Below are 22,638 nucleotides of genomic sequence, written 5' to 3'. Positions count from 1 at the left end.
GCTGCAGCTGTTACACACAGCCAGTGGTAACTGCAGTGGGTGCACTCCAACAGACCTGCTCCATGCAAACAGCAGCTACAGTGGTTTAAGGGGTTGTTTAGTCCTTGCTAACTTGCCTTTCCTAATGCCTGTACACCTTCATTCACACATTTTGAACCATGCAGGTTTAATGCATATCAAATTAGTTTCCACAAACAAACCTAAGCTGTCTATAAATAAACATCCTGTCAGAAGGTGACATGTCCAAAATCTAAGCTGGTTAAAACTGTGCTGGTGATAATGCTCACAAATGATCACCTCTGCCTGAGGAATGATGTAAAGTGAGTACTTTTGCATATTCCATGTGCCTGGATCCCACTTTCTGTGAGCTGGTACCTGTTGGGATGCTGTGGCTGCTCTCTGTTCCGCCTGGCTCAGCCGCCTCTGGAGCCTGTCGATGTATTCCCGATATTCCATCATCAGTGTCTCATCCTGTGGAAACAGCATCTCTCACCACAATGCCAAATTCTTTTTTACTGAATCCACTCATTCTGTAGCAAAAAAAGGCTTAACACAAGAGGAATGCCAGAAGTGGAATTGTTTTCCCCTTACAATAGGAGCCTGAGGACAAACTGCTGACAGATCATAGAGAATTTCCAGCTCTAATGTGAGATCATCTGACTTTTCCAATCAATCAATCTGCAAAAGTTTTACTCATTTCACCATCTTGAAGCAAGATGCACAAAGGCTGACATTTTAATTCAGGTTAATTAATCCATGCAAATGTTTTAGCTATGCTCAGAAGAAAGAGGAATAGAGTAGATAATACAAATGGGATGATAAACCTGCTACACATCTCTGTTTCTTTCAAAGGGTCTGTAAAAAGCATTTCTTAACCAGCCTTTATTCACAGAAATATGTTCTTGCATCATTTTTCTCCTCTAAATAACACAGCATTACAAAAACAACAAGACAGAAGGGCTTATCCTGGATAGAACTGGATGTTATCCCAGATTTATAAGGCTGACAGGAAAACCCTTTTCTAAAGTGGCCATTAATTATTGAACAATGTACATTCCAAAACAACCCTGCCCTTAATCTTTAATGGATGATGCTTTTAGCCATATGCATATATGGATACAGAATGTAAATTCTGCATACACACAGCACATGGAGAACTTGGTGTCTCTGTATATGCCACATTATCTGTAATCCCAGAGTGCCTGCTCCTGTTTAGAGGCTTGCAGCAATTTACAGGGAGAAGTAAGCTCAGAAACATTCCCTGAAATTTGTCCAGAATTGCTAGATCAGTCACTTAGAAAGATACAAAGACAATTTCTCCTTACACTTTTGTAATTTGAGAGTAAAGTTCATTTGTCTTCCTGCCACTGGAACATGTCAGTCAGCAAGAAAGAGTGAGACTTCCCAATTGTTACTGACTATCCCTGTCAAAAATCCTTTATTTTCTCTAAACCAGCAACATAACTCACCTAAATAGGTTTCTGCTAAGCTCTTAGTGTATGCACATCAGGCTGTAAGTGAAAGTAGCTGTCACATCAGTCATTCTCTTACCTCAGTTACCTTCTCATTTGCTATTTCCAGCTGGGAAATGAGCTCCTGGCTACGGAGTTTTTGTTGACGCAGCTCACTTCTGGGAATCAGAAGAAAAGATGCTGATTAGCAAACAGTAGTACTTCAGTTATTGGAACCTAATTTCATAGATAGTTCTGTGAATTGTGGAGGCTTCTGGTGGGTTTTAATTACAGGGTTACTCTTAAAACACCGATTTCAAAAGCACCACACAGCACTTCTTCATGCTGTGCATTCAAAACTGTAATGGCAGGGGAACAAGATGTATTTGTTGGAATCAGCAAGACTTTGTCAAGAGCACTTGACATTTTACAGGGTTTTTTCCTGTTTATTGAATCTTATTTTGGAGGCATGCTATCTAGTATGCAATAAATATAAGCTGCATTTTGCACAGTAAGTTCAATATTGAGATTAACATTCTAATTAGTGTTCCATAACCAGACCTCAATGTAGGCGTTTTTAAAGGTGCTTTGAAGTACCTAAAAATAAATCATTCTATACTTGTGAGACAGACAACAATGTGACACTTTGTGAGGAAAAGGAAAATACCACCTACTTCAAAGCAGTCTTTCTACTTTTATACTGAACAAATTTTAGTGATCCTCAATTTACACAGTACTGAAGACAAAAAACATCTGGGTTGTGACAGACCATCTCTGAGCTAGTGCCTGAAGGAAAACAGTTCTTGCCTCCTGCCATCACAAGAAGAAGGATGACTAAAGACACAACTCCAGTAATTTTGGCCAGGGAAAGATGCAAACCTAAGTGAGCTGCTCTAACCTTAACCAGTCTCTACCACCTCACCTTAAATGCTCTACCTGTTGCTGAGACTGCATGCACTGCAAGGCAAGCTAAAGCCTTTATAAGGTAGGAGATCTTGAACTTCAGATCTTCATTGTCAACTCTGCTATTTTTATGATGACAGTTCTCAACAATAATTTATTTTTATAAGCTTTTAACCTTAGTACTTCATAGAAGTCCAAAAAATGATATATGGCACTTGAAATATAAGGCTGCACTGCATCTGTACATTCAGGGCACCACTACACCTCGTGAGGAGTTTCCACTCCTGTTCTCAACCCACCTTCTTAACCTCTTTCACCAGTCCCAGGTATGTATCACAAAACAGTTCATCAGCTTTGAATTTTCAAAAAATAGGCAAATATTTCAATGATGTTAAACAGTTAAACTCACTTAGATTGTAACTGTTATCACATGTAAGAACTACTATATAAAGTAAGAATTAAAGATAGATTAAGATTGCAGGATCAAGACAGTAAGCTAGCATGTATGTATTTTTGTAATTTGTCCTCTGCAATTAGTATTAAGCATCAAAGGAGGTATTTTCAATATAGGAGACTGATTTTTAGATGCCCTAAAAATTCTCAGTTACTGAAAGGAGCCTGTGTCCTGTGCTTGTACTGAGGTGTGGAATTAGCATGCTTAGCAGCACAGACCATAAACAGAGTTTACAGGCTCATACACAGCTGTGATCAAGAAATTATTTTTATAATGAGATCATACCGAACACATATTTAAAGGAAACAGTTTAACCTTGTAAATGTAAGGAAATGTGATGGCTATTGAGCTACACAGCTGATTCATTCTGAGTGTTAACCCTCCCCCAAACACAACTTAGGAGATCTCAATGTTAGAACTGAGCAATAACTCCAACTGCTGGATAATTAAATCAGCCCCCACTGCACATTGTCTTTGCTAAGTGAGTAGGAAACAAAAGGTGAGCTTCTAGCATTTCAGCAGACGGGTGATAAATCCACCAGCTGCAGCAAGTACTTTCTGCAAAGCTCTCATGACAAATATAGCATGTGCCAGCTGTTTTTTTTTTTTGGTTGAATTATACTATAATATGCTTCAGTTACTCTTAGTAATTATGAATTTTGTATACTGCCAGTACCTGCAGCTGTCTCTCATCCTGTTATTTTTTTTTTCCTTTAATGAACATCTTAAAATAAGCAGCTATGGCTGCCAAACATTACACAAGTGCAGCCAAGAATAATGTTTCAGAAAAAGAGGGAACTTCCTCATCTCAAGATGCCATGCAATTCACTCCATGTACTGTACAGGATGCAGAGAAAAGGAGAAAGCATTCATGGCCAACACTTCATATTTTGCCTCCAAAAAAGGTCATTCCTCAGAGGCAGATTCTTTCCAATCACAGAAAAGAGAAAAATTGAGAACTCCAAGCCCCACACATACCTACTGATGAGTCAGGGACTCTAACTAATGCAAAGAAATGTGTCAGAGGCAAAAACTGGAACAAAGACAACCAAAATAGCTGCAATCAGATGGCTTAAGGTCTTTAAATGTAAAAAACAATATAGCAAGGATTCCCTCTTATTAAGTACTGACAATTATAATGCAAGTGACTATTAAGGAAATTAAGACATTCTGTATAGTTACTCAAATAATAGGGTTTATGCTGCAAGTGTTTATTCCCCCTCCAAAAAGTTATATCTTGCTACTAGACAATAATAACAGATGAATAGGATTATTAATTCATTAGTTTGTGCATTGTTACTGCATTTTATTACTTTTGTAATTAAAGAATTCAGATTTTAAAGCTCCTCCAATGCAATGTTTCATGGAAGCAAACTTAGCCTTCTTGATTGTTTAAGCCAATGTTTATAAATTGTCACATGCATTCTTTTGTAGAACAGACCTGTGTATACCCTACTGAAGCTAAACTGTCCCTAAACTGAGCAACCATCCATGTGTCTGACAGGCCAAAGCAGTATCCATGGCAAAGTAGAGAGAACTGTCAATTTCCTGTCAGGTTTTCAAGTTAGAGAATTGACCTTTTTCCCTGTCTGCAGTTGTCCAGATCTAGTCCACTGAAGGACATTCTGTGATGGTTCAGTCATTCAATTCAATATAAAACTTTATTTTATTCACGTGAATCAAATTCAACGAAAATAAGTTCTTGGTGTTGGCCACTGGTGCAAAGTCTGGCAAGGGTTTATCTGCTTACCTGCAAAATTCTCTATTTACCCCAACTCTTCATTCTCAGAGTAAGGACATAAAAACTACAAAAATACTGATATGCCAATGAGATGGGATTAACCATCCTTTGTATTCATGCATTTATCTACAGACCTGTAAAGCTGGGCTTTACAGAACAAGTGAATCATCTGTCCTTATTTTTAAAACTTGCACATAGTCTGTCACTTTATTTCACTTGAGCAGATGCTGGCAGATTGAGTTACCCTGGTTTTGCCTCAATTCTGCTGTCAGAACTGTCTCTCTCAACCCTTCCCATTCTACCCTCTGTTCTGTTGTTACTGAAGTTTATTTCCTTTCAATTTACAAATTTCCTAAACATTTTTTTAGCATTGCTGATTCCACTTTCCATGTGCTGTCATTTATTCTTCTCAGCTGAAGTCTGGAGAACTACAGAGCTTTACACTGATGCTGTAAGGTAACCAGAGCAGTCTCAGCCAGTCTCTTCCCCCAGATGTGGCCAGAGGAGCCATTCTTCTGGGTTACAGTGCTCCAGTGAGAGCAAGAGCCTTTAAAAACCTGTGTATGCTTTCCTCACTTCTTCCAAAAGCAAATTCTTTCAAATGAAGACAAGAAAAGTAAAAGGGCAGATCACCTTAAATTTTTGGGACATTCAAACTCAGAGCCTAAAGCTTTGTAATTGGAAGCTCCACACCCTGTAGATCAGCAACCACAGCAACATGGATTGCTTCTAGTTCTTACCAAATTCTACATCCATTTGTGGAGAAGTGACACTGGACATCAAAATAGCTTTTTCAACATTATGTCTGATTTGGTTGTTTAGATTACTTGCAAAGGAGGAGGAGGGGAATCAATTATTAACTCTAGTAACAGTTAAACTAATGAACATAAAATACTGAAATTATTCACCAAAACCTAAAAGCTCTTTTTGTGTTATAAAAGAAATTACATTTTGAATTAAGTTTGACAGTTTTATAAAATTTCTATACTTCTGTTTTCCAATTTAACTCCTACAAAAAATATGAAAGATGACTTTTTTTTTATAACTTTTTACAGTCATCACTCATTTTACTACTATTTTATAATTGTGAACATTTGCTATCTAAGTTCCTTTCAGTACATATGATTAGAACTCAAAGTACATTTAAAATGGATGCAATCAGGGGTCAGAGCAGCTTGGCTTCTGCCTCTGCCAGAGTAGACACAGTGGGAATAAAGGGAATAAACTTGGCAGTGAGTTGTTAGCCATGTTGCCAAGAGCCAAGTTTGTATTTGGAATGATGACCTGTGTCACTGACCTCCTTAGTTACCTTCAGGGTTGACTGGCACAAGGCTATGAAGCAAAACTGGCTCCTTGCCCTTCTGCAAGGTGAAGATGAGGTCTCTTAGCAATAAATTCTCCTTTTAGATGCTTGCAGCATCTTAAGATGAAGACTGTAATAGATTTGTATGAAGAAAATGGTGCAATTTAGTCTGCAAGTATTGAGTGTTGTTATTTAAAGTTCTACCATTACAGGTTGCAAAATTTACTTTTATTTCTTATTTTTTTTTTTCAGATCAGAAATCCCCTAACATTCACTGATGTTGCTTCATTCCTTAGAATTATTTAATGCTTCCTTTGTGCATGAGGATTACACCTCTCCAACACAACACTGCAGACTTAGAACATGACAAATGAGCAGCACAGAATGTGGAAAAAGTAGCAGCTGCTGTTGGTAAGTTTAATAAAGAAGCCAAAATGTTTCAGACACCTTCCCATGGAAAATGAAAGCAATGAGGGCAGAACTAGAAAACCACCATGACTTTCAGGGAAAGGAATGGGAAACACCTAGACTAACAAATGGGACACTGAGTCAGTGTTTATGGGAGCTGCACTAACAGCAACCTCCTGCTGAAATGCAATTTAAAATGCTTCCCCCCAACACATGGATAGGACTTGGTTAGGAAGTTTGTAACTTCCTAAAAAACCTCTCAGCTATAAAACACATTAACGTGCTGCAAGAGTAATGACTCTTGTTCAAAATTGTATTTTTGTTAAAAAATTAAATTCTGCTACATGCCATCAACACATCCTCTGCATTTGCTCACATGGATCCTCCTTTCTCTTGGACCCCACCACGAGGCTTGGTGAGAACATTTCCTGCACAGCCTCAAGAGAGCTTCTAAACAGAGCATTTAATTAGCAATAGATGAATTAATCTATTACCAGTATTAGTCTGTTGTTTTGTGTTTTACTGAAACGCCCCTGATATATGCATTGGCTGAAAATTATTTTGCTTTTTAAATAATCAGCAACTTGATTTTAGTTCTCAACAGTAAGAAGCAATTTGCTGCTCTGTACTTGCACTCATAATGTTATTGTGATAGATTAAAAGGAATATGATAATTATTCATTTATAGCATAAGCAAAGACTTTCATGCTGAATAACTACAGTGTAAATTCTGGAGCTCAGTTTCATACCAACTGCATTCTGCACTACATTGCTGGGTGTCTGGCAATGCATGTAAGATGAAAAATAAGCTGGCTTTAAAATTTCCTGATAATACTGATAAGGTCCAGTTAGACTACTTGTCATCGTGGTATCAGAGCAACACTGCACAGATTTAATACCAAATTCCTGATGCCAGTCCAAATGACAACCTTCCTGTTTCTACTGCCAGCTTCCTTGCCAGGTAGAGCAAATGCTTGATAAAGACTTCTATTTCTAGCTTATACAGTAGGAAAAAGCACAACACACAAAACCATGTCATAAAGTAACTGACTTAGCTTTTAGACTTGCACCAAAATATCTACTGAAGTCACATAAATAGGGGCATTTTCAAAATTTAATACCCATCTTTCATCCAGGTTCACAAAGCAAACTTGCTGGTATTTCCTATGTCAGCATTTTGCTGCAGTTAAATAAGGTCTAAATCTTTTGGTCTGCTGCAACAATATTTTAACATTGAACAGTAAAGGTTTTAAAGGGAAAACAGCTGTTTCACAGACAACTTCAATTATTTTGGAATGCAATTTTCCCCTTTTAATTGGAACTTGCTGAACCATATCCAGGATCTAGTGATGAACCTAGATGCTCAGCTGTGAAGTTTTGCATTTTGATTTACAGAAAATAAACTACAAGTTTAAGAGCTAAAATTTACCTTAGCATGAAAGATTGCAAAATCATTTTCTTCTCCAGTTACTGCATTTACAAAAGAAGCTAAAAAGGTATCAGTAAGAGCCAGCTAATTACCTACAGTGAAGCTACACCAAAACTGTCAGTGAATCAGCACAGCTCTCATTGTCTCACAAACATGCTCATTACCAATGTCTTCTGAAAGAGAATTTTCCTTTTTTTTAAATAACTGTTTAACAATAACCTTTGCAAATGCAATATACTTTAAGGGAAAATAAAGCCAGCCTGTATCTGAACAGATAAGGTAAAAATCCCTGTTTACTTAGGGAAGGTAAAGATGAGCACATACTTCACTGCAAAGATGGATATCCAGGTTAACAACAGTGGCAGGGTAGATTTTCCTGGCTTGTGCTTAGACAACTGGCTTCTAATTCCATTTACACCACTGGAATTCTGACAGCAAAGAAATGCTAAGCTATGCTTTAGAAACTGTAACTACAGAAATTGCATGGGATACTGGAAATATGATTGAAGCTGAGAATATGCAAAGCATTACATTAATAATAAAACATGAAAAAACCCCAAGACTACCCCAAAGGAAATGAAAAGTAGAATTCACAATTTTAATAGGGAAAAGCTTTGCTTCCATGTTAACATTGATAGCAAAGCAACTTCTAAAATCAGTCTGAGCAAAGAACCATGAGTGCATCACTTTAAGTGATTAAAGGGTTGCTTCAAATTTATCAAGTTAATAGAGATGCATAACCTGGGTATTTGTTCTCAAACACACTGAAATATATGCAATGTTAATTCCTTTCTAGCTACTTTAATTTTAAAGAAATTAGACTTATGAAATCAGGCTTCCTGGTTTAGCAGTTATTGTGGACCAGTGTGCCAACCTCCTCCAATTTTCAATCAGTTTCAAAGAAGAGGAGATCTTGAGGACATAAACTTCTCTGCAGTTCTATAAAAATACCAGACTAATTTAATCTCAAATTAATAGTCTACTTGAGCTGACCGTGTTTCCTGTACCTAGAAATGAAATAAAGCATAGGGGACACTTGCAAAACTGAAAATATTCTTATATTCTGCACTGTGAAATACAAGTATCAGCCTAGAAATACGGATGGATTAAGAGAAAATTTTATACCATATTTTTTCCTGAGGAGAATCACACAACCCATTTTTAATCTTCATTTACAATAGCAACTGCTCAGAGGAGAACATTAGATGTACATTCCAAGAGGTTTTTGTCCAGTTAATTTTAGAAGTCTGGAAACTCACTCCACAACTGATGTTATGGCTTTTCTGAAGAGGTATAGAAGTTCTCATAATCCAAAGTTAACATTGTCTAAATTGAATGGGCTGTATCTTGAAAGAGAAAAGCAAAAGTAATATATTCCATTTACTTTTTGTCATTATCTCACATTATCTCTCTCAGAATCTCACACATTATCAACAAGATAATGAAGCAGTAAAAGTTTTACTTCAGTGTTAACTTCAGAGACAGCATCACAGGCTCTGTTTAGATCATTCTTATTTTTGCTGCAAGCACATCTTTTGAGTCTGGATGGTTTGCTCTTCATGCTTTTTCACCACAGATTTACTGCCCACACCAACAGTATCTGGAACACACTTTACAGAAGGAGAACAGAACTGCACTTACTTCAGCTTACTGATCCTGGCTTCTGTAGTTTCAGTGAGGATTTTAATTTCTTCTTTCCACCGGTTTGTTGCTTTTTGCTGAGCTGCTAAGAGATGTCTGAGCTCAGCAGTGGACTGGTGGCTGGTGTCCTCCATCTCCTTGAGTCGAGCTTCATACCCATGTTCTTTTACTGCATGCTCATGCTCCATTCTGCTTATCTAAAAAACCCCACAAATCTGGTACAATCAGATCTCTTACTCTTTATCTATTTTTATTTATTATTTGTTTTACAATGCCTGAGTTAAATTTATAAACATTTGTTGAAAGCACGTAACATATAATAATTAAACTTCTAATTATATACTCAGAGATATGTGTTCCCAAAGCCAATTTAAGCAAATAGGACAACTGACAATAAAAGATAATGAGCTGTGTATGCTTATTTTTGTAAGTAATCTTTATTCTTCTCCCTTGTGTTTCCTCCACAGAAACAAGTTCGTTCTTTTTCATCTAGCTAAATGTGTTAGGAGTTTCTTAACTGCATCTGCAACCCTTTGTACATCAGAGGAAAATTAAATCAAGCAGTGAATCTTATCTGTGACTATAATGGAAGCCTGCCTGATTAAAAATGGGACAAACAAAGATTTAGGATATATTTTCTATGCTTCATATCCACTAGCTCTCTGTTACAAGATTGTGATCCTTTGTTTAAGCAAAGGGTTCTGGAGTTGGACAAGACTCCCTGTTCAATTTCACAGGGTTCTTTATCTTGTAGTGCAAAGGGGAAGCCAGATTTGAGCTGGTCCCCATTCACACCTTGTAAAACTGTTTACTGAGGCTGTCTTCATTGCTCCAGATCCTCAGACTCCTGTTTTTTGGTGTCTTTACACTGCAGAAGGGAAAGTACCAGCTTTGTATCAAGGATGAGAAGCCACAGGTACCATGAATCTGCTGAGGTTACTACTGATTCCTTATCCCAGCCTGTTCAGGGGCATTTAATGGAACATGTCCAAAAAGAACAAACCAGCTTTCACTTAATGATCTTGTCTGCAGCTAAACATAGAGAAGGATTTCCTCTGTCCAGAAAATAGGAGCCAACGCTTGACAGCCACACTATTAAACTATTTATTAGTTGCACACTATCCTGACAACATGGTGCACACACAAGTAGAGCAACACTCTGGGCAGAAAATCAGCCAGACAAAGATTTCTGACACATTAGAGACAGTAAGGAAATGAGGATTGGTAATCACAGTATTATTTAATCTATTCATCTTATTTAAAGCAAAGAACATTTGGGGTCTTCTTATCAAGGAGAATTTAATACACATTAAAATACAATTTAATTTGCAGAGATTGAGTTACCCCATGGATTCTGAGGATTCACAATGCAACAATAAAATTACTTTTAAGCAGCAACCAGGAAGCATCACCGAAACTCTCAATCTTAGTTTAAACATTTAATGCTTTTTTCTTAAACTGCTGCCTTAGTAGGCAAACATTAGTCTTACATTACAAAAAACAACTCAAATAAAACATACCTTTATTTTAGCTTTTTGTTGAACTTCTGCTGCCAGTTTCCTCAAACCCTCCACTTCGTTTTGCAGTCGTTCATTCTCTTGCTGAAGTTTGAGTCTTTGTTCACTGACAAAGGCACTCTTCTCTCTTTCTGAATCCAGAGTGCTTTGCAATTTACAGATAACTTCCTGGCAACGAGATTTCTCTTCCTCAGAGCTAAAAGAGAAGTAAAGTCTGGCTGCAGCTGAAGAACTGAACAACTGAACCAGAGAACAAAAGACAGACTGGAAGCTATGCACAAATCAGCAAAGAACTTGGTCATGGTGATGGAATTGATAAAACTAATCTTAGTTTCACAACTACGGCCTCTTGATACTATGCTACTGAATAAAAAGATTTGGCAAAGCCCTAACACATATTGAACAGTTTAAAGAGCCTCAAGTAATTTCCATGGCTTTCTCTTCTTACTAATATAAACATCTCTACCATCACTTACTTCATTTCCAGTTGTTTCATTTTGTTTTGTGTCAGCTGCAGACTCCGCTGAAGGTCATCTTTGGCAGCTTCTGCAAGTAAATACCTCTGATGCAGCTGCTCCAGCTTTCTACTGTCAGATTCATGCTCTCTGTGTTCCCTGTAAATCTGAAAAGTAAACTTCTGTGTGAGTTTACTCTCATTGTATCCTGTTTTCCCATGATTTAAAATAAAACTGAATTTCTAACATGGGTGCTGCCTTTTGAAGAAGACAAAAGGTTTCCAAAGATCTAATCAGACATTTATTTTGTTTTCTCTCTATTGATCTTAACTGGAATATGTACCAGCATTCTTTTGGATTATGTTAAATATCTTTTACTTTTTACACCTTCAAACTAATTTTCTTTTTTAGTTTGGTGTTGCAGCCTTAAAAGACCTTCTGGATTAAAAAAAAAAAAAGAATGCAAACCACCTTAAAGTAAATATAATAAAATTTACATTGAAGAAAATCTACTCAAAAAATAAAATAAGGAATTAAGGGAGAAACACATGAAAAATTGGAAAAAAAATCTATGTATTCTTCTTTCTGTAAGGAGATTTTAAATGTGATGTAAAAAAAAATACAACTGCCTTACCTTTTCAAGTTCTTCTTCCATTGCTCTCTTTTCTCTCATGGCTCGTTCAATTTGACTCTGCTTTTCTCCACATTCCTTTTCATAAAAGTAATTTTAAAATAAGATTGAATAAATCAAGAAGTGCTGAAGCCAAACCCACCCAGAGTAAATGTAGTTCTTGCTGCTGCCATGGATGCATTAGATTATATTTACCAGCTAATTATTTTCTCTATAGGATCATTCACACCAAGATACATCAAATGAAACCTTTTTAAAATAAATTTAGTGCATAAATAAGTGCATAAGCACAAAATTCTTTTGGTCATCTGCATAATTTATTACAGCTCCTGATTTATTCAAAAATATGTCTGTGATCCACAACCTTTCTCTTAGAATTCTTCATCAGCTTTCATATCAGCTTTCCTTTCTACACACACAACTACAGATAAGCATGGAAGGCTGAGTTTAGTGTTTCTCTAAAAGAAATGGATACTCAAGAAGAGTCATCACATGGGAAATATTTCCTAGAGCACAGATCTGACTGTCAAAATGCCTGTGAACTCATCTCTGGAGAATGCAGGATGCAATGTGCTACACAGTAACAGAGGACTGTTTACCAATTACTCATTGATCACATGTTGATTGAGCTAAAATACTAAATTCTAGTGAAACCATTGATCAGCAAAACCTAGGAGTCTTCAAAGTTTTGTTATTGAAAATATTTTATCAATCAACTCCATACCATCTGAAGAGCTGAAACTTCTTCTGTTAGCCGAGAAACCTGCAGGTTACATTGCTTCTTTGCAGTGTCTACCTGTGACCAAAACAAAGCTACAAAATTAGTCCCACAAAAGCATTTTTCCATCTTGTTTTTGACATATATATATATGTAATCTATAGGTGGTGCATGTATATAGAGCATGAAAATGCCTGGGACTACAATAACTGGCAACTCTTATGAAATATATGTAAGAAAAATGCTTATTATCAATCCATGCTACTTCAACTGAGGGTGCTTAGGAGAAAAAAAACCCCACAAATTTATACACCACAAGTGTAATTCATATCTTCACAGTGCAGCCATGCCAGTGTCTGCAGAGACAGCAAGTTTTGGTTCTTGTTTACAACATGTCTAGACAATAAATGCTGCAGAAGGTAGTGCTATCAGCATGCTGCCCTTCCACTTAGATTATCCCAACTCTTGTGAGAAAACTGCTCATAGTAACCATGCACCAGCAGTAGCTTTTCACTCTGAGGAAAACCAAAAAATCTTTCCATTCTTTCTAAACATTGTAACTTACTTCCTTTCTAATTCTTGCAGCAGTATTTTCTGCTAGTTGAGACATTTCATCCTGCAGTTTTTTAATTTCTTCTTCCTTTTGTTTCTCCCCAAAGAGTGCCTAGAAGAAAAGTAACAAAATAAAATATGACTGATATTTCAGTGTGATACTAAAAGCACCAAGAGAAAAACCCACACTTGCTCAAAAGACACCTTCTTTTCCTTTTTACTTTGGAGCATCTGACACTGAGACTCAATAACAGTGACATTGAAAACAGGTTGCACTAAATGCACATTCTTCTAAGTCAGAACTACACAAAGAGCTAGTGTCAGTAGATGCCTTTTTCTACTGGGACTTGGAGATTTTGGATGAACATGGAATTATATAGAAGAAAGCACAGGAACCCAGAGCAAAATTTCTACCTCAATCTCCTACAGAGCAGGGAGAAAACAATTTAAAACACAAAGTGTCAGCAGGTATGTATATTCATGTGCATTTTTTTATTCTGTTCATTAATAGAACATTTTTTATTTCTTTCTTCTGTTAATTAAATTTTCTTCCCAGTTTGAAAAATTCAGGAGTTTAAGCCAGAGCAGTACATTAAGAGATGTCTGCTTTGTTCTGGCTCCTTGAGCCATGTTTTCATATCAATATTTTTGGCATAAATGTTATTCTATGATAGTTTAATCACACATTGTATAAAAAAGTTTCTTTTAAGGCCTCTCCACATGTCTACATTTCTTTGTTGATGACCCTGCACTTTCCTTGTTTCCTATGTCTTGCCTTTAACAGTTATAAATTTGTAACAGAACCTTTATTTTCTCTTGTGACTTCTCTTTTTCTTACCAGTATTTGGTAAGAAACTTTGAACTCTTGTCAAAAACTTTGGAAAGTTCATGTTTAGGTACAGTGCTAGATAACTTTTAAGCAAGCACTCAATGTATGCTTTGAAGTCTATACTGTATGAAAAGTCTGAGAGATGTGTGGTCACATCCCAGTCTGCTCTCTATCATGACTAACTGCAGCACAACAGACACAAAAGAACATAGTTTGTGTATCCTAAATATTTAATTTCCAGGAAATACCTGACTTTTTTCCAGGTTAGCTTCTTCCAAGAGCTGTATGCAATCCTGGACTTTTGCAACAGCGTCGTAGGTCTCATTTTCTAGACTGGCAGACTTGGCCTGAAGCTCTCTGATCTGTTCCTCCAGAGCTGCTTTTTCTGCTCTCAGCTGCTCAGCATCTTGAACAGTCACACACAACCTACAAGACAGCAGAAATGTAGCAATGTGATGGTTAATTAGGACACTGATCCATTCAAACTGAGCTATTAGTAAGTATCTGTTCATAAACTGCCCAAATTGCATTGTTTTCTGCTTGTTTTTGGAAAGAGTATTTTGAATTTGATCATCAATCAAACCCTAGAAAGAAAAAGAATTATAGGAGTTAACTCAGATGTGTAATCTCAGATGATCCTTAGAAGAATCCCAACAATATCCTGGGACACATCACTGAAAAGGTTCTACATTAAACCAGAATAGAACAGCCCCAGAAGAAATAAAGTTTTCCTCTGTGGAGGAAATGGAATAATTGGATGTGGGCAATGAAGTTGCAGCTATAGTTTTAGAAAGAAAAAACACTGGTAATTTCAGAACAGCTCAGAAATTCTTACTGTTTAACTATGATTGTCAGTATTGGCAGACAGGAGAAAGGACAAGAGAGCCTCAGAGAGATTGTCAAACACATCTCTTTACTACCTAACATGTAAAAAACCATACAAAGGCAGACATAAAACATACAAAGACAGACAACCCCTCCATGTTTGTAGAGCATGGTAAAATTTTTGCCTGTATCCTCTTAGTAACACACAGGGAGCTCTCTTTACCTTACTTCTAACTGTTTGATATTAGACTGCATTTGCTGCAAGCGTTTGTCAGATGCTGTTTCTTTCTCCTGGGCAAATATCCTGTCTTCCTCCTGGAAAGAATGAAAGCAATATCCAGACCTGATCTGAGCTTGCCTGAGCAAAATAAAGATATATTCACACGAAAAAAACTAGATAACAACTTGCTGTTAATTTAACATCAGTATTCAGAAAATGACTGTCCATTCAGTTGCAACAGAAATTATTCCTTTCTCCAGAATACCTTTCTCTCCAATTGGCTCTGAAGCTTCTCTTTCAATGCCATCATTTCTTCAAGCTTAGCATTTGCTACTTGCCCATCTCTCTTGGCTTGCCTATATATATAAAAAAAAAGTAATTATAAGGGGGGGGAAATTAGCTCATTTAAAACTTTGTCACAATAGCTGTGAAGAGCAGAAAATTCCACAATATTGTTCTTACAGGGCAGAAGAGATTTCTCTCTTCTCCTTCTCACTATGTGGCACAGAGAGAGGAATACCAAATTCCAAAAATCCTGTGGAAATTACTTCACAGATTATGAGGAAGGTGTATGCATTGATTAAAGGAGGAGGGCTAGGTAATCAAAAACTTCTAGTGATTCAATAACCTGGGGATAACCAGTCACAGATATGTAGCAGAGAAGTCTTTTGCAGATTTAGGTTTCACTTTTTAAAGCCACAGGACTAGGAATTAAAACAATCATTATACACTTCTAAAGAATTTAGCTGATGTGCTTTGTAATCTGAATAGCTTCTGTGGGCTGGAGGAGCAGAGGGAAAAAAAGGAATAGTTAGTGAATCATGTTAATGACTAGTGGCTCTTCATCCTCAGTAGAAAAGTCTGTTGAAAAAAAGCAACCCTGCTACTCCTCTGACTTGGGAACAGAAAGACACAGAGAGCCTTCACCTGGGGTGTAACCCAATTATTCAGGCTGCATATTAGGCTAAATTTAAAAACCAGTGGCTGATGCTATCATGAAGTTATAAGAGAGCAAACAGGCATTAGATTAGCTCATGCAAACTGCAGCACCAATAGGCATGGAAGAAGCTGGAAATTATTTCATAATTCTAACAATCAACTTCAAGCAAATATTTCTTGTAGAAATACTGATTTTGAATTAAGAGCATAGAAGTCAAGCATACTATACCTACATGAAAATCTTAAGCAAAATAGAAATAATCCAAGCAATTTTACAGCAAATACTTGATTTCAGCCCAATTAATTAGAAAAGTTAATTTTGTTACGATTTCTGTAAGAAGCAAAAACTACAAAAACTACAAAAACTGAGTGTTATTCCTCAACACACAATCTTCAGTATGGGTCCAAAATTAGTCCATCTAAAACACTGCATCTTTCTCCTACAAGAAGTCCTGTAACTTCAGGAAGACATTAAATTGCCTCCTGCAAAATATTTTAGAAGTGTTGTAAAAAATGAAAAATAAAAAGGAATCATAAGAAGAGAAAAAATAGAAAAACATAAAAAGGTCATAAAAATCAGAACATCTCAAGTATTAAAACTGCATTTTAACAACCAAATTCAGATTCAGATTGAATTTAGAGGTCTGCATTTTACAGGCAACAAATTGATTTGAAAGATGCAGCTTTTACTCTTTACTGTACAATATATCTTTAACCTAATCTTGGCAAGTTATATCTGTTTAAGAGCTTTAAGATTCTGAAATGCAGATCCATGCCATAGCTATGCCAAGTTTTTTAATTTGTGTGTTTTATCCAGGCCATACAAACCTAATTTAAACCTCAATTCTCTAACACACAAGCTGTTTTTAAAAAAAAAAATCTACTTTTGCATTCCTGACTTAGTACTTTCTTACCATAAATCATGGAAAACTACTAAAAACATCCCAAAGGATTAGAATTGCCTGCACCACATGCTATATAATCCATGCAGACTACATCTTCATGTTATAGAAGTAACTGGTGAAAATATTCCAGACTTCTTGGAGAAATACTGCAGCACTTTTTAGGGCTAGACAGAGCTGCAGCCATTAACTTTGGGATTAAAACACTGTTTTTAAGGGTGCAAGGATATTAGGCTGATCTGAGAGGAAGGTGAGCATAATCAGTGTCTGTAGTTAGAGATGGATAATGACTCAATTTCTTGTTTTACTCTCAGTTCATAAATCCACCGCTTAATGAAATAAAATTTTAATCTGACATCAAACATCAGTAGTTAAAAGGGAAAGCAGCCACAGTAAATTGGCACTGAATAGACTTCAGCTGTAAACACAAATAATCATGAAATTGTTGTCACAGATACTATTTCTCCTTTTGCTTGATATACTTCAGGAATGTAATTAACACTAACTTCCACAGAACCTATGGTTTAGAGCTCTTTATTAATAGGGAGTGAAAGCAAATCTTATTTAAAAAAAAAAACCAAAACTTGGAAGCTTGTTTGAACATTCGAATTTCAGAACTGTAATGAGTAACCATGTAACTGGCTTTTGAGCAAACTGTATTCTAATGAAAACCTATCTTCAGAATGAACTGTGATAGATACTGACTTTTTTTTTTTTTTTTTTAATCAAAGGTCAAATGTTGACTATTTCAGAGAAATGCTGAACCAAACAACACTAACTGGAAATGCGTTACCATAAGACTAATGATGCCTAAAAACTTCAGAGACAGTTACTGAAACCATTGCAACTATGAGGATGAAATTAGCTCGCAGTACAAACAAGGCCCATGACACAGCAACAGGTCAGGAAAAGCTACAGAAAATATATTAATTATTTTTTTAATCTGCCTGGCTCATACCTCAGTTGTTTTCGCAGCTGCTCTAGTTCCTCATCTTGTTCTGTCACAGTTTTCAGAAATTGCTGATTGGTCTGTGAAATAAAGAGATATCTGTAACATGTTCATTATAGTATTGAAAATGTTATACATGTTACACATGCCTTACACTGGGATAGTAAATATGACCACAATGGCAGGCAGCATTCAAAATGCACAATATTCTCCTTTTCTCTCCTCTCTCCTTTTAATTGCTCATGCTCTTTTGGCTTTTTAGACTTTTGCTAAGAGTTGTTTTTATGCACTTCTTACTTCTGAAATATCTATTCTGGATGCTAACAGTTCATTTCAAGACCATCATAGAGTACCCAAAGTAAAAACCCCATCTTGCCCACATTTATTATTTTGGTTTCATTAATATCAACAAAATGTCAGCAGATGAAATGAACTCAGAAAAATCAATGAGATCTTCTCCAAATTTCTGCAGTTTACTTCAGTTTTTACTACTCTAAATATTTTATCACAGTTCACAGCAGTGTACACTCTTGCCTCAATACTGAATCTCATTTCCAGAGCATGCATAAATATGCTGAACAATTCCAACCTGAGCACATCTAGGAAACACAGCTGTTTCACCACAATAAAAAACGTGAGTAATTAACGTGTCTCCTCACTTCCTATTTTTCAATTTGTTAGTTCAAAAAAGGGCTTGATGCATTATCCCATGACATCTTTATGCCTTTGGTAACAGATGGTGCCAAATGTTTTTTTGGATAATGCAAACAAATGGATTATCTTTATCTTAAATATTGTATTAGCTCTTCTGTGATGTGAGGAAAAAAAAGATTTCAGTGATAAAAAAAAGAGTAAACTGTTAGAGTAAGTTAGGAGTCTTTTTGCACTGCCAGTGTTCAAAACAAACACTCAAAAAAAACCCCTACAGAAATCAGAAAGCTGCTCAGTCAAAAACTTCACCCCATCTTTCACCTCAATTTCTCTACAAAAAAACTACTTGACAGTTTCCATTAGAACTGTTTGTCAATTTTGGAAGGCCTAGGCCAAAGCTTATTAACTGAGTCTCACAGTCTAAGGATGTGGATAAAGCACTGGAAGTTTATTAGAGCTCAGAAAAATGTGCATAAAGGTGACAAAGACACTGAAGACAGCAGTACCAAAATGAATGGATAAAAATGTGCCAGAGCTAGCATATGCAAGAGGGCATAATTTTAAAAAATGCTTTCTTTGTGAAGATATTTTTGAATGTGTGAAGTACATCAGCCCCATACTGTAATTCTGAGTGTAAGCTTACCACTGAAATATAAAAGAAAGAGTTAACATAAAATGAAAAGTTGACCTCCCAACCACCTTGACCTGGTGCTTGGAGCTCAGGAATAAAGCCACCACTGCTTGAAAAGTTTGCAAATATAAGTGACATCAGGCATGTGTGAAGGCCTTTTGGCTTTGGTTTTGTACTTGGAGGGTCTAGTAGGAAAATAAATAAATGACTAGTTCACTGTTCAGAAGGGTGTACTCACCATGTGCAGTTGGCGAGTCAGCTGCTGAAAGCCAGTCACTTGATCCTAAAAAGATAATTCAGAATTTCCTATAATCACTATAGTCACAAAGAGTGAATACTTAGAAAGCTTCATAGTCAACTGAAAACATTTTAAAAAAAACCTACACATGTAGCAGGAAATTCAGTGTGTCTTCATAGATTTCAGCTAGATTGTTTTTAGCTGTTGATCTCATACCCCATAAAATCTGATTTACTACTGAAGAATTTATCTAATTTTCCCTGGGTCATAAAGTGCCTCCCTCCAAAACTCACATGCAGTTACTATCAAAACATGAAAGTACACATGAACAGTGCTTTTAAAGAGTCAGACTGACTGTGATGCTACATTTTTGCTAAGCAAAGTAAGAGAAGTACCCGTTAATTAAAAAATACCTGTTATGAACATTTTAAATTGTTCTTTGCCATACAAGATATCTTGTCTCCATAAAAAAAAAAAAAAAAAGCATTCAGTTAAGTTCTTGAGTCTCTGAATGTGAACTCTATGACTGTAGGACTAGCATAACTCAGAAAAACCCTCTGCAGCATGCCAAGTGCCTTCAGAGCAGAGAGAGGACTGAAGTCCCTGAGCTGAAGTATCTTCTAATTGTGCTACCCAAAAATTTGGTCAAGGATTTGCTAGAAACCTATTCCTGCCACTCCCTTACCTACTACATCAGTCCTTATGACATCCCCTCTCCTCCTTGCCTTTTGTCAATTCTAATTCTACCTTTTCTCACCTATTTCTATTTACCTCTGACAGCTGCTTGCTGCTCCTCCATGGAAAGCTAAACCTAAAATAGAAATTTAACGGGAGAGCTGTTTTCTCTGTAAGACCAGTAGCATTTAAGAATAAAAGGCTGTTTAGCCTTTAGTCATGGTGGCACTAAAATGCACCAAAAATTCAGTTACTAATAAAAAATGCAACCTGGAAGCCCTAAATCCTCCAAGAGCCACCAATGACTCAATACTCTACTGGGTATGTTATTAGTAACTGACAATACAACACAAGAAATAATCTAACAGAAGCAGAAAGGTGGAACTACACAAATATAAGAGTCCTCTTAACCATTCTTTGAAATAATTATGAAACTTGACAGAGTACAACAGCTGCTCAGACACTTATCCTGTTTCTCAGAAAATATCACATTGCCAAGATGAACTTAATAGCACAAAAAACCAAAAATCAGTAAAAAATATTTCTGAGGTGAGCTGTAGCTGTGCCCGTAAGTCAAGTGTGCTTGAAAACAGAGAGGAAATATTAAAAGAATCTGTAGGTTCCCTCCTAGAAATATATATAGTAAGGTACATACATAACTGCATCAAGTTTCTATTAGTTCTTCACACACTGAGCATCTTTACACAGCTCATCAGAGCAGAACAGCTTTTCTAAGAATTCCCTGAAGGCCTTCCCCAGACTCAGCAGAAGAGAAACAGGCTGCCAATGCAAGCTAACATTAGACAAAGACTAGTGAACTTGGTTGTTCACCTGTTTACTTCCTTACTGAGGAACAGCAGGAAATGATGACTACTTTTGCAGCTATTCAAACACAGGAGAACAGACAGATTTTCACCTCAGAACTCAGAAATCTGAAGCAACTTTTTCAGATATTTTACTGTCCTAAAGATTTCTGACGACGCAATTCAAATACGGGATTATTTATATGCACGTGCATATTTTGTGCACATATATGTACATAAAAAGACAAAAAAAAGGCCAAAAATAAATGACACTTACATTCTGCTTTTTCCTCTCATTGATGAGGATGTGTGTTTTAGTCACACGCTCCTGGTACTGCTGCTGAAGTCGATCGTGCTCCTGTGACAACGTCCGCCAGCGCTCAACTGCTTGGTCTTTTTCCTGATTTACAGAACAATATTCCATTATAGCACATTTTCTTCATCTGTCATTGTCTAGAAAGACAGGTTTTCTATTTTGAAAAAATGCCATTACCTATACTTGTCTCTGCACATATTTTTAAAATTTAAATGCAAGTGCAGAAAAACAGATACTTGGAAGTTCAAATTCCACTTCCAGTCTTTTGCTTTTTTTTTTTGAAGAGCTCAAACTTTTACAGGTCTTTAAGGTGGGCCTACAGTATAGATACTATTCAAAAACCAAAATTCAACTGTCAAATTCAGTCATACACAGCGACTGATATGAAGTAATAAACTGAAAAAAATTTGCTTATATTTTCAGATTTAGATACTATTTTCTATATCCCACACTTCCCTCCTCATTATCACATTACAATAGCTTTGATTAAAATGACAAGTTACTACAAAAAGCTTGAATTGAATACAAAATATTTCATGGAGTTGTTGATCATGAATTCGACATACAGATCAAGTCAACTAGGTAAAATTACTGACACAAATTAATATTAAAAAAGATTTTATCAATCTAGGAAAGGAGTTTAATCAAGTTTTTAAGTTCAAAAGGGGCTCAAAACAGCCTCAAGGAACTCTAATGATTGCTGAATCAAGAAATAAAACAGCCTCCCCTAGTCTGCCAAAGCACAACAAGAGAAATAAAACAATATAAATGTTTAATCTCACACACTTGCTTTGCCAGCTGCAGCTGCTCTTGAAGGGTTCTCACCACACCTTCATCTGCAGGAATATCAGTTCCCAGATGCTCAAAAGGAAGAGCTTCCAGTTGCTTCTCAAGAGATTCTTTCAACTCTGCATGCAGCCTGAAATTCAAAGAACTAAGTTCAGCAAGGTATTTCTTTAAAATGGATTTTTTTAACAACTGAAATATACTGTATCTTCCACCTGTACATACTTCCTTCCAAGTCACATTTAAAATCTATTAAGTTATATTCTATAACCAAAATAGAGAGTTTGAAATCTAGTTCTTTTAGTGGCATGGTAAAATCTCCTATACTTGGTGCTGTAAACTCTAATATAAGGATCCTGAATTTACTTAATAGAAGATTTCAATGAAATCTTAGGGAAAGAAAAAAGCTTTTTAATGTTTACAAATCATGAGAAACAACAGTGGCAACATGGAAGTGCTATTACTTACCTTTCATTTTCTTTGGTGACTTCTTCCAATTTTAGTGTCATCTCACCCATTTGTGCCTGACACAAAGACATGCAAGAGTAAGCACTCATTTAAGTTACACAAACTCTGCTAACACTGCCATCCTGTACTGTAAAAGTTGAACAGTTTAATTCAGCATAATACACTAAATGAAAGTCAATTGCTTTTTCAAGGCAATTCACAGG

The 22,638-nt window shown here is 36.3% G+C and overlaps 1 protein-coding gene across 1 annotated transcript in view; it reads right to left on the bottom strand.

Annotated features, from left to right (window-relative positions):
• Positions 1 to 22,638, bottom strand: part of SCLT1 (sodium channel and clathrin linker 1) — a 32,495-nt gene that overhangs the window by 6,491 nt on the left and 3,366 nt on the right. The window contains exons 5-20 of the mRNA XM_079306222.1: positions 22,436 to 22,491; positions 21,968 to 22,100; positions 21,143 to 21,265; positions 19,388 to 19,432; positions 17,877 to 17,947; positions 15,343 to 15,433; positions 15,081 to 15,172; positions 14,281 to 14,458; positions 13,217 to 13,315; positions 12,658 to 12,729; positions 11,937 to 12,011; positions 11,324 to 11,469; positions 10,851 to 11,043; positions 9,331 to 9,527; positions 1,552 to 1,630; positions 376 to 471 (exon numbers count right to left, since the gene is read on the bottom strand). Coding sequence (XP_079162348.1) covers positions 376 to 471; positions 1,552 to 1,630; positions 9,331 to 9,527; positions 10,851 to 11,043; positions 11,324 to 11,469; positions 11,937 to 12,011; positions 12,658 to 12,729; positions 13,217 to 13,315; positions 14,281 to 14,458; positions 15,081 to 15,172; positions 15,343 to 15,433; positions 17,877 to 17,947; positions 19,388 to 19,432; positions 21,143 to 21,265; positions 21,968 to 22,100; positions 22,436 to 22,491 — 1,746 coding nt within the window. The remainder of the gene's footprint in view (positions 1 to 375; positions 472 to 1,551; positions 1,631 to 9,330; positions 9,528 to 10,850; positions 11,044 to 11,323; positions 11,470 to 11,936; positions 12,012 to 12,657; positions 12,730 to 13,216; positions 13,316 to 14,280; positions 14,459 to 15,080; positions 15,173 to 15,342; positions 15,434 to 17,876; positions 17,948 to 19,387; positions 19,433 to 21,142; positions 21,266 to 21,967; positions 22,101 to 22,435; positions 22,492 to 22,638) is intronic.

This window comes from Erithacus rubecula (genome assembly GCF_903797595.1).
Source record: "Erithacus rubecula genome assembly, chromosome: 5".
Classification (NCBI taxonomy): Eukaryota; Metazoa; Chordata; class Aves; order Passeriformes; family Muscicapidae; genus Erithacus; species Erithacus rubecula.
This window is presented reverse-complemented; position numbering and strand designations above follow the sequence as displayed.